This window comes from Apodemus sylvaticus, chromosome X, assembly GCF_947179515.1.
Source record: "Apodemus sylvaticus chromosome X, mApoSyl1.1, whole genome shotgun sequence".
In the NCBI taxonomy this organism is placed as follows: domain Eukaryota; kingdom Metazoa; phylum Chordata; class Mammalia; order Rodentia; family Muridae; genus Apodemus; species Apodemus sylvaticus.
Genome location: NC_067495.1, coordinates 27,700,254 through 27,711,728, shown reverse-complemented (window position 1 = coordinate 27,711,728; position 11,475 = coordinate 27,700,254). Strand labels below are relative to the sequence as shown.

At 40.3% G+C, this 11,475-nt stretch overlaps 1 protein-coding gene across 1 annotated transcript in view; it reads left to right on the top strand.

Annotated features, from left to right (window-relative positions):
- The first annotated feature begins 2,211 nt into the window (after positions 1–2,211).
- Ace2 (angiotensin converting enzyme 2) overlaps positions 2,212–11,475 on the top strand; it is a 49,968-nt gene continuing 40,704 nt past the window's right edge. The window contains exons 1-2 of the mRNA XM_052171687.1: positions 2,212–2,379; positions 3,383–3,671. Of these exons, the coding sequence (XP_052027647.1) occupies positions 3,486–3,671 (186 nt within the window). The 5' untranslated portion in view covers positions 2,212–2,379; positions 3,383–3,485. The remainder of the gene's footprint in view (positions 2,380–3,382; positions 3,672–11,475) is intronic.

Sequence of the window (11,475 nt, the reverse complement as noted above, 5' to 3'; positions counted from 1 at the left end):
ATCAAAGGCCTAAAGTCAAACAGCTCAATCTCCTTAGTATGTTCGCTAAGCAGCAGCCAGAGCCTGTAAAGACTTCTCTACTTGAAGACTTCCATTGTCCATCGAGCCTAAGGGTAAAAAAAAATCAAAGGTGGCATTTTCTTTAAGGCTCTCCTGGTGTGAGACAAAGCTTTCTTCTCAGCTTCACAGCTTGTCACATAGGCTCTGATGTTTTGGAGATCTGCCTACACTCTTTGTGCGTGGCTCCCACCTTTATCCAGAAAAGGCTTCTCCCAGAGAGCTTTCACACATCCTGTTAGACTTCTCAGAGGACACCTTTTCAGAAATAACCCCCCTCTTTAACAGAAAACCTCTCTCCCCATTTCATCATTCTTTTCCTTCCTTTCTTCTGTTTTTCTGATTAATGTAAGCCATAGTATTAATCACAGAGTACTCAATTGTGCTCTATACCCAAATATCAGATAATACAACACCTATGGCAATCTTTGCTGCCTTATGTGTTAGTGCTTGCATATAACGTCTAGAGTACCACAGAGCCCACAGTAGGCAGTCAATAAATACTAGCTGAATCAAGATTCTTGTTGATCATACATTAGACAACTGTTAATCCTGTACTATGTGGTTGTTTCAGGGGCATATCTATATATATCTATATATATCTATATATATCTATATATATCTATATATATCTATATATATCTATATATATCTATATATATCTATATATATATATCTTTATTGAGATGAAAGCTATGTCTTTGGAATTTTTCTTATATGAGAAACAGATTGTATGCTTTCATTAGAAGGAAATTCAGGGAGGCAGCACCTGACTTCTTAGAACATCCCTTATGGACCAGATATTTTCCAAGTGCTTATTAGTTACATAATAAAAATTATATTGTACAGTTTTTTAAGGATCAAGGTCAAATGCTGTGCTTTTTATCAAACACATCCCAACTCCAAAGTTTTTTCAAAGTTAGAATAGCTTTCCTGCCTGTCTAATCATCTCATCTTTTTTTTCTGGCTCTCTTTCCTTAAAGATAATATGTTCTTTGAGGCCAGTTGTTTTCCTGGGTCACAGGCTCTCCATCTCTAGAGGGTCCTTTCTATTCTCAGAATGGACTCAAAGATAGTGCTTCTAGGGAACAGAGTATCATAATCTTCTCAATGAAGAGTGAACTAAAATCCCAGCAGTTCCGAGTATTTGCTGTTGGCCGTTGCAGGCTCGCACCGTAGTAGCTCTATGCAATGCCACCATTTCCCTTGCTGCTCCAAGTTTCTTGGCTGCCACCATTTTCCTTGCCTCATCTCTACTTTAGTCTTCGTGTCCATCTTATTTTTTAGCTTGGATTCTGTATCTTGCTTTCTATATTTTCTGTCTCAGTAAATTGAATTTAAGCTGCTCTGTTTTCCCTCTTAACCCCAAGCAGTTCATTCAGGAGGTGTTCTGAGCTACTAGAGGTTTCTTTCAGCTTTTTTTTTTTTAAATGTAATGTTCATGTTCAGGGACTCACATGCTGTGCCTCATTGTGTCGTCCGGTTATTTTTTTTCCCTTAAGCTCATGAGAAGCAAAGAGATTGCAAATTCCTGTGCGTGAAAAAGCATCACTGCCACATCTGCATCAACTCTTCTCTCCTGCCATTTTTTAATTATTGAAATTTGCCCCCTGATTTATTTTGATTCTCATTTGATGTTGTAGAACCAAATCTATCATCTTCATTAAAGAAGTAAGTCTTTCTCCTTTAGTTATGTATGGTTCCAATCCTGCTCTTACACTCCTGTAAAATATAACTTAGCTGGGAGCCTGTACTCTAGAGTCAGACAGTCTGGATCCAAGGCCTGCTTCCTCTCATTAGCCTAGTGATGTTTAGCTACTTAAGCTCTATTTCACACTCCATAAAATGGTGATGTAAATATTTGCCCACAGGTATGTTGGGATGCTTAAATAAAATGTTATGACACAAAGTACTTTGAGCAATTACTGCTTTTTCTTATTCTACAATTGTCTGCCCAGGTTTAGAATAAAGCAAAGTAGTGGAATTATTTTTCAGGGTTGGTTATTAGCATTTCTTCTGAACCTGGAAGACTTGTTTTTCTGGATGGAGAAATGTTTGCTCTGTGTGAAGGTTTCATAATCATAATCAAGTAGGGCCCATGAGCCCTGCCATTTAAAGTGGCTCCTCTCTCACACTCTGGGAATGAGGACACGGAGCCAGCTGCTGCACTTCACCGGGATAACCATTAAAATCTCTTCGGAGTTCACATTGCTATGATCCCATCATATCTATGGATGCCAAGGCCTTGACATGGATACACTGTGGATTTCATAATGCGGAGTCATTAGTCCTTCCTTGAGTTCTCAGCTAAGTCATAAGCAGGTAAGTGAAAGGGAAAGATGCTCCTGATGAAGTCAGCCATAGAACTAGAGTTTCACATGGTTCCCGAGCGTTAGAAGATGACAGCTTGAAACTTTACCAAAGGCAAATAGGGAGCATCAAATTCCCTCCGGAGGGGACAATAGTCTTATAATTTCTTAAATGGGCAGAGAAATGCATTTATTTTTGATTTTTAGAGACAGGGCTTCTTTGTATAGCTCTAGTTATCCTCGACTGGGAGACCAGGCTGCCCTCAAACTCAGAGATCTGCCTTCCTTTGTCTCCTGGGTGCTGGGATTAAAGGCATGTACCACCACTGCCCAGCCCCATTCTCTCTATTAATTTTAAGTGAATGCTTACAAAAGCTCACTTCCTTACTTAAGAGTTTCCCTTACAAGTAAGTAAGCAACTTTGCCTTTGTTTTTATAGGATTCTTAAAAAGAAAAAAAAATTTCAGCCAGGTGGCTGTGGTGCACACCTTTAATTCCAGCACTTGGGAGGCAGAGGGAAGCAGATCTCTGAGTTTGAGGCTAGCCTGGTCTACAGAGAGAGTTCCAGGACAGCCAAGGCTACAGAGAGAAACTGTTTCAGAAATACCAAGAAAGAGAGAAAGGGGAGAGGGAGAGGATGGATAACTAACTTATTGATAGAATTATCAGAAAAGGTTATAAGTTCCAAAATTTGTCCTGTGATTTTTAATTCTAACCCTTTTCTTTGTTACTGTAAAGTCATAGTACACGCACCCCACCCCCAGTGTATTTTTAACAGCTTTTAAGGAACATATTAACTAAATGTCCAAGTTTTGATTTGGCCATAAAATGTTAGCAAAGCTAAGGTTTTCTAGGATTAATGAATAACATGTCTTTATTTAGTTTACTTTAAAAAAAATCATTCTAAAATATCTGTTTACATATCTGTCCTCTCCAGGATTAACTTCATATTGGTCCAGAAGCTTGTTTACTGTTCTCTTCTGTTTCTTCTGCTTTTTTTTTTCTTCCCTGCTCAGTGCCCAACCCAAGTTCAAAGGCTGATGAGAGAGAAAAACTCATGAAGAGATTTTACTCTAGGGAAAGTTTCTCAGTGGCTGGGATCTTGGTGCACGGGGAAAGATGTCAAGCTCCTCCTGGCTCCTTCTCGGCCTTGTCGCTGTTACTACTGCTCAGTCCCTCATCGAGGAAAAGGCTGAGACATTTTTAAACAAGTTTAACCAGGAAGCTGAAGACCTGTCTTATCAAAGTTCACTTGCTTCTTGGAATTATAATACTAACATTACTGAGGAGAATGCCCAAAAGATGGTAAGTTTTTAAGGCTACCTAAGGGGGTATTGATTGCTTCTTATAGATTAGAATTACTGCCTATAAAACTGGATAAGATAGAGATCTCTAAAGTGTGAGGATGAATGACTGCCTCTGTAGCTCTGATTCTAGTCTCCTACATGACTAAATTCAACTGACCTTAGAGTTCATCTGGAAAATTGTTATGAATGAATTCTTTGCCCAGATTCCAGAGATGAGTAAAAATGTTTTATAAAGTTACAATCACTATTCTCATTGTATTTGGTATATAAAGCATTCATAGAAATGTAAGTCATTACTAAGTCAATAGTTTTCTTTAGCTTATAATGCCAACAGGTCTATCCGAGAACTACAAATGATATATTAACTGAAAAATGCAAGTGGGGTTTACTGAAGGCAGCAGCTTAGTAATTAAGGTAACTATGGCTTAGGTGAAACTGGACCTGGAATTCCTTCTTTCATTGTCACAGAGCTCTGAGGAATTTCCAAAGGTCACAGAAGAAAAGCTATAATTAACTAGTCCCAAAAAAAATCTCAGCCTACTCTGGGAAAGCAGAATATTTTGTTTGACAAGTGCAAGGACTTAGAACTTTTTTTTTTTTCCTCACAGATCCTGAAGTGCCTTTTAAGTATAGTTAAGTGGTGGAAAATTGAGCAACTATTTAAGAAAAGACTTTCGTGTCTTTTTTTTTTTTTTTCCTTCCAGCAATACTTTACTTCAAAACTTTAGCTTGGAAACTTTCTTTCTTTCAAATGATCACAGTGCTGTGTGTTTAAATTATTGCCATTCGCAGAAAGGAGTGAGCCTGAGGATGCCTGTCTCTTCTGAAATCCTAAGCCCCCTCCCATTTTTCTAAAGTGTATGAAAACCACAGAGATCTTGACAATGTAGTTGCCAGAGTTGCTTTTATCTGCTCTCACAGTTTGGTCTTACCCGTGTTGTTTTTAGGGTAACTTTTTTCCCTTAGTTTTTATTTGATTTCTATTGGAGGTCGCTGACGTGTACTGTGAATTTTCTCAGCTGAATGATTCATGATGAGACTGATGTCATACTTGAAAGCCAGCTAGCCTGGAGCTAAACTGCTGACATCCAAATCCTGCCTGTACCACTTTTTAGCTGAGTAAACTTGAATTCATTAAATGAACAGTCTGGGTCTTAGTTACTTTTTGTTTTAAGATGTATTTTTGTTACTTTAAAAATTATGTGTATGTGTGTGTGTGCTCATGTGTATGTGTACCCGCATGTAAATATAGATGCCCATGGATGGAACTCCCAGGAGTGGAGTTTCAGGCTATTATGTTCTACCAGACCTAGATGCTGGGAACTTGCAACCTCTGAGCCATCTTTCCACACCAGTCTCAGTTTAAAAATAACACTCACATATGCTTCATCAGGTATCCAAAGATACCAGAAGAATGCATGCATGATGCTCGTGGTCTTAGGTAAAAATGAAGACATCATTGTTATTAGTGTTGGAAGGAGTTAGGGTTTTTGAAAAGGTTCTTTAAAGGACCTACATATACAGAAGTCCTATTAGAGTGAGATATAATGCTGTTTGCTGAAACCATCTCTGAGATTATTATGGTGTTGGGATTTGGCTTAGAGCAAAAAAAAATATCATTTTTAAGTATACAGGCTGATTAGAGCAAAAAATAGAAATGGAAGAGTATGAATGATCAGATGTTTTAAACTGGAGAAAAGTGTGCAGCCTTTAAAGGTTAAAAAAAAAAGAACATTTAAGTGAAAGAAAAATGACAAGGGACTCCATAGCCCCTTTGCCACAGAGTGGTGAAAGGTGCACCAAGACCCTCGCTCGGGTTAACTGGTGTGGGTTTGCCTGAAGAGGGAGGCACTTGTGGGGGAGGAAAATGGTCCCTCTTCCCATTCTCTCCTAGTTTTATGTGTTGAGATTCTCTTCTATCCTAGGCAGAGGACAGGCATTAGAGGAGGTTACTGAGATACGCTGTGTTGTAAGGGCAATGAGTTGACGTGGAATGTGACCATCACATAGTAAGTACGAAGTTGGCGCAAACAACCCGGTTCAGACGCTCCTTTGAATGTTGGAAGCTGAAGGTCTTGATTATCTTATTGACCTAGGTGTTTTTTGTCTCACATACTATATCCCGACTGCAGTTTGCCCTCCACTTCTCCCAGTTCCTCCCCATTCCCCTTCTCATCGGCATCTACCCCCTTTCTGTCTCTCATTAGAAAACAAACAGACTTCTAAAAGATAATAATAAAATGAAATGCAACAAGATAGAACAAAAACTAACATATTGGATTAGGACAAAACAAACGAAAGAAAGAGCCCAAGAAAAAAGACAAAATCCAGATACAGCTGCACAGAAGCACTCATTCACACCCTCAGAAATCTCATAACAACACTAACCTGGAAACTCTAATACGTACACAAAGGACCTTTAGGAAGGGGGAGGGTGTATATAAAATGAAAATAAAATGAACTTAAAATACAAACGAACAAGCAAAACAACACAAATAAGGAAATGCCCCGACTCTACATTACAAGACAAAAAACCTGCAAAAATACTGTAGAGTATTTTTTCTTCCTTCTTGGCCGTCTGCTACTGACCACGCAGCCTGCCCTTAAGAGTAGTTTATTTCCCCAGTGTGACTCCTTTGGAGGACATTAAATTTTCATTTGCAGGTGGTTATCAATTGGAGATACTGCTAGGTGATGGCTGGGGCTTGTCTCCACTTCTTTCCGCTCTAGGACCCCATCTGGTGCAGACCTGTGCAGGCCCTGTGCATGCTGCCCCAGTCTCATGAGCTCGTGCGAGCTTTGATGGTGTTGATCCATTGGGCCATGTTTCCTTGCTGTCCTCCATCCCCTCTGACTCTTACAGTCTCCCTGCCTCCTCTTCCACGGGGTTCCCTGGTCCCTGAGGGGAGGGGTTTGATGGAGATAGCTCAGTTAGGGCTGAGGGTTCCGAGGTCTGTCTCTCTCTCTCTCTCTGCATTATGTCTGGCTGTGGCCCTCTGTATTTGTTCCCATCTGCTTGAGCAAGTGTGAGCTTGCTTTTAACTTCCTTCAGACTCATTTAACTCAGATGTAAACTGAACAAAATTATGATCACAGTATTAATAATATAGTATGTACTATAAGGAAATGCTGGATTTAGAAAATATACTGTGTGTGTGTATGTGAGTGTCTCTCTGTGTGTGTGTATGTGTGTGTGTATAATCGGATACTGTACTGTACCTGGCATTAGTTTAACCTTCATCAAGAATATTACTCAGTGGGTTTGCATTTAGAAAAGTTCTATTGTTTCACTGGTGTCTTAAGTGTGCTGTTTTTATTTTTAGACTGTGTGTGGTATGTGGTACAGGGATGTAACCTAGAACCTTGAGAATGCCAGGTAAGTACTTGGCATTGAGGTACATGCTGAACCCAGGTGGGTTTGAATCAAGATTTCCCTGGAAAGGTCAGATTTGAAGGAAGCTCTCAGGCTCTTCTGATATTCACAGAACAGCTGCTGGGAAGTAGGTTTCTGGGAAAAAGCCATCGTGTTCCTTCCTTTGCCTGCTTCTTGGCCTTGTCAGTGGAGAATTCAGGGTCAAGAATTAAGAAATATCAACCTTTGTCTGTATATTTTCACAGTGAGCCTTTACTGGGCAAAGGGGAGAATGTGTCCCCATAAATTTGCATTATAGTGACCTTACTCAGTTTTATTGTGGATCAAACTTGTTCTTAGATATGCACTGACTTTGCAGAATTAGACTGTGAGTTTGCTTGAGTGAGATTATCTGAGGATCTACTTTATCTTTTCGGGAGTTAATGTAAAAGGAACTTCTTGAACAGATAAAAGAAGTAGTTCTGGAATTCCCAGAGTTTAATACATGCTCAGCAGTAACTGGCCCTTAACTGAAAAGACGTAAAAAGCTTGCAATTACCACAAATGTGTTTGAGGTCCTTAGGTTTTTCTGATCTTAGTTTCATGATGCATTTATTGCTTCAGGGAGGTTATACAAGTTTTGAAAAAGTTCTCCCATAAAATAAATATTTATAAAATGCCCCAAGGGAAGTTTTTAGAAGATTACCAGCACATAGACAAGTATTTGATAAGACTAATCCTAACTGTAACAAAAAGCATTTATCACCAAAAATTGTCTTATATTATGGAAAGATATAAGTTGGAATTAGTCTGGCAAACACAAATTGCATAAAAAGTTAGGTCTTCTATGGGGCAACTGAGCCATAAGGAATAGTTTTTGATTAGAAGAGAACCTAGAAGTCAGTTTGGATTGTCTCCTGAAGAGATTAACTAAATACACTTTGGGGATGACAGTGATTACCATTGTTCAGATCATTCTGGACGATAAAGAGAGAACACTATTCTAACCTTTTAAAAACATAATGCTGGAGTAAAGATGTAAAGAAGAAAAGAAGGGGAAAAGAAAAAACAACCAGAAAAGGGTTCTTGCTTCCCTCCCCCCAACAAATAGAATGAGTTAAGGGGGTCAGAGAGGGCTGGGAAAAGTGTGACCTAGAACAAGAAAGGAGAGGATGTTGACAGTTGGGCTGGTTCAGGCTTTTTCCACCTGAAAGGCAATGCAGCTGAAAGCACAACAGAGATAAATTCAGAGCAAACAGAGGGAAGCACTCTTTGCACCACAGGCGGTGAAGCTGATAAGACCTGTAAAACTTTAATCTAAAAAATGTGAGACATTGACAGCTCCAAGTAGGCTTTCAAAGCATTTAAACAAACATGTGGCTTGCCGCTCTCCGGTGGGTTAAGGAAGTATGGCCAATTGCACTGATGGGCCGGAGTCTTCATCCTTTCCTAGAATATCATCTAAGGTCATGTCACCATGCAGTGCCATCCCACTGCAGGTTCTGGGAGAGGGTCCTTCGTTATTTTTCCTGATTTCTGTGAAGCAAGGCTGATGAAAACTGCCTTAATGGGCTTCAACAGTGGGGCTCATCCTTCACACTCATCCTTCACACCTAGGAATTTGCCAAGGGAACCTGCTCCGACTAGCCAACTATAAGCGAGCAAGTGAGCAAGAGACTTGGAGTAGTTGCCCAAGCAGAAGCCAACTTCCAGAGTTGCACGCAAATGCAGCCAAGATCAACAGAGGTGTCTGCCAACTCCAAGTTATTTTAGGCACATAAACAATAAACAGTCATGCTATTGGCGCTTTTTGTTGTTTCTTAGATAGTATTATTATTGTAATAGATAATTGATACAGAACAGGAAATTAGACTGTATGACATTTCTGTGTTTATGCCCTATCATGGTGACATTACGAGGGCAACCTGCTATTTTTGTATTGTCTCCTGAGGTAACTTCCAGGAGCCAGCCTACACATCTGCCATATTATGGAGTTACTTAAAGTTGTGAGAGCATGCCTGAAAAGTAAAAGAAAGCCACAAACTTTTTTCCATATGATGTCCTAAAAGGTGCTTACCCAAAGGAAGGCAGAAACCAGGGATAAGAAAAAAAAAAACTTGCCTCAAAACAGCTTTTTAAGTTCTCTTCTTTTCTCTGCCATTATGCTGTGTGTGGCTAACTCCAGGTATACTCTTGTCTTGTGAGATTTTTGAGATTATATTATTTCTGGCCAAGAAATAAAATCAAGGACCACTTTATTTCCCAATGGATTTGGATGAAAACTGTTAAATAAAAAATGTTCATATATAATTCCAATGGGAGTCATTGGAGAATAACCAAGAATCTTAGATTCTCTGGCTGTGATAAAACACCTACCAAAGTCAACTTGGGGAGGAAAGGGTTTATTTCATCTTGCTTGTTTGGGTAACAGTCCATTAGTGAGGGATGTCAGGCCAGGGGAACTCAAGGTAGGAAGCTGGAAGCAGGAACTGAAGCAGAAGCCAGGAAGATTGCTGTTTACTGTGACTTGCTAAGGTTGCTTTCTTAGACACCCCAAGACCATCTACCCAGAGACAAGACAACAGCACCCACAGACTTGCCTATAGGCCAGTCTGATGGAGGCATTTACTCAGTTGGTCTTCCTTCTTCCTATATGACAATAGCTTCTTTCAAGTTGACAAAAATCCAACCAGGGAACTGATTCACAACGTATGGCACACATATGTTAGCTATACAGCTCACTATCACTTGACTCCTCCAGCTGAAAACTTCATCACTCTCTGGACAATTAGAAATGATTCCCAGAAAAGACTATTTTTCTATTTGCATCTGTGCCTCTATCCTAATAGGTTAGTTCAACAGCTGATATGTAAAAGCTTGTGTTAAAAAAAAAAACCAAGAGGTTTGCAAGTAGTTCAGAAATTCAGTGAAGATTCATTACAAACTATTGAAATAGGCTGCACAACTAATCTTCACCAGAAATATGGCCTGAGTCTCCAGCAGCTAAAGTGTAATAAACTTCTCAGTAAAATGACACTACTTTTTAAGGCATTATTACCCTTTCTTTGTAGTTTACAGTGGTTTGATTTTTGAAATAAGATTCTTTGTAAATCTTTCTCGAGGGCACAGGTATAGTTATGAGTGGGCGTGTGCTTGTGTGAGTGTGCGTGTTTGTGAGTGTGTGTTTGTCCAGAGGTTAACTCTGGGTATCATTGCCCAGGGTCTAGGCACCTTATTTTTGAGACAGGGTCTTTTGTTGAATCTAGAACTCACGATTTGATTAGACTAGTTGACTAAAAAGCCCAGGGATCTCCCCTGTTCTGAAATTACAGATGAGTCCTACTATGCCAGACTCCCCCCCTTTCTTACATATTTTCTTTACTTACATTTCAAATGTTATCCGCTTTCCAGGTCGCCCCTTTGGAACCCTTCTTTCCCATTATTCCCTGCCTCTATGAGGGTGCTCCCCCCATCCACTCCCACCTTCTCGCCCGCCCTGGCATTCCCCCTACAGTAGGACATTGAACCCCCTCAAGCCCAAGGGTCTCTCCTCCCACTGGTGTCCAACAAGGTCATCCTCTGCCACATTTGTAGCCGGAGCCATGGGAAACTCCATGTGCACTCTTTGGTTGGTGGTCCTGTTTCCGGGAGCTCTGGGTGGGGGTCTGTCTGGCTGACACTGTTGCTCCCCCCATAGGGCTGCAAACCCCCTTAGCTCCTTCAGTCCTTTCTCCAACTCCTCTGCCTGAGACCTGGCTCTCTGTCCAATGGTTGGCATCTGGCTCTGTATGCCTGACTTTTTAACATGGGTTCTGGGAATTACACTCAGGTCCTGAGGCACTTTGCTTTCTAAGCCATATCCTAGGCCCTTAAAAAAATCCTTTTTTTTAATTTTTAATTCAACTCAATCCTGACTTTTGTACACACAAAGATGTTTTAGGGAAAAAATCAGGGGCTCTTAACATCAATTTCAAAACAGTCATGGTTAGTTTTTAATAAAAAGCTCAGTAGTTCTCCAGCAGCATAGAATGTCTCTGGATCATTTGAATCCTAGAGAGAGCAAGAGGATTCCAGTATTTAGCAATAACTATGGCAACCACCCCCTCACTCCTGTCCATGTCCCTGAAAAGCATTTTGAAGATTGTCCTGCAACTATTTTTTTAATCAGAAGTTGTTTAGAGAGAGTAGGAAGCCAGTGTGTACTCTCTTGGTGATCTCTGGGGCCCTTCAGTGTTTCTGCTGGGCCCTTTAGAGTCCCTGGGCATACCCATTACTCTTTCCTATTCCAGCCCCAGGGGAACTCAAGACCTGATAATGCTAGCCTCCATTCAAGAAAAGAATTTTGATTTAATCCCTGTCTCTAATGGTTCCACACCATGCTTCACGACATGTAACAGCCTTATCTGAGAACAAGAGTAGGGGAGCATCGCCATGATACATGGATACCAGA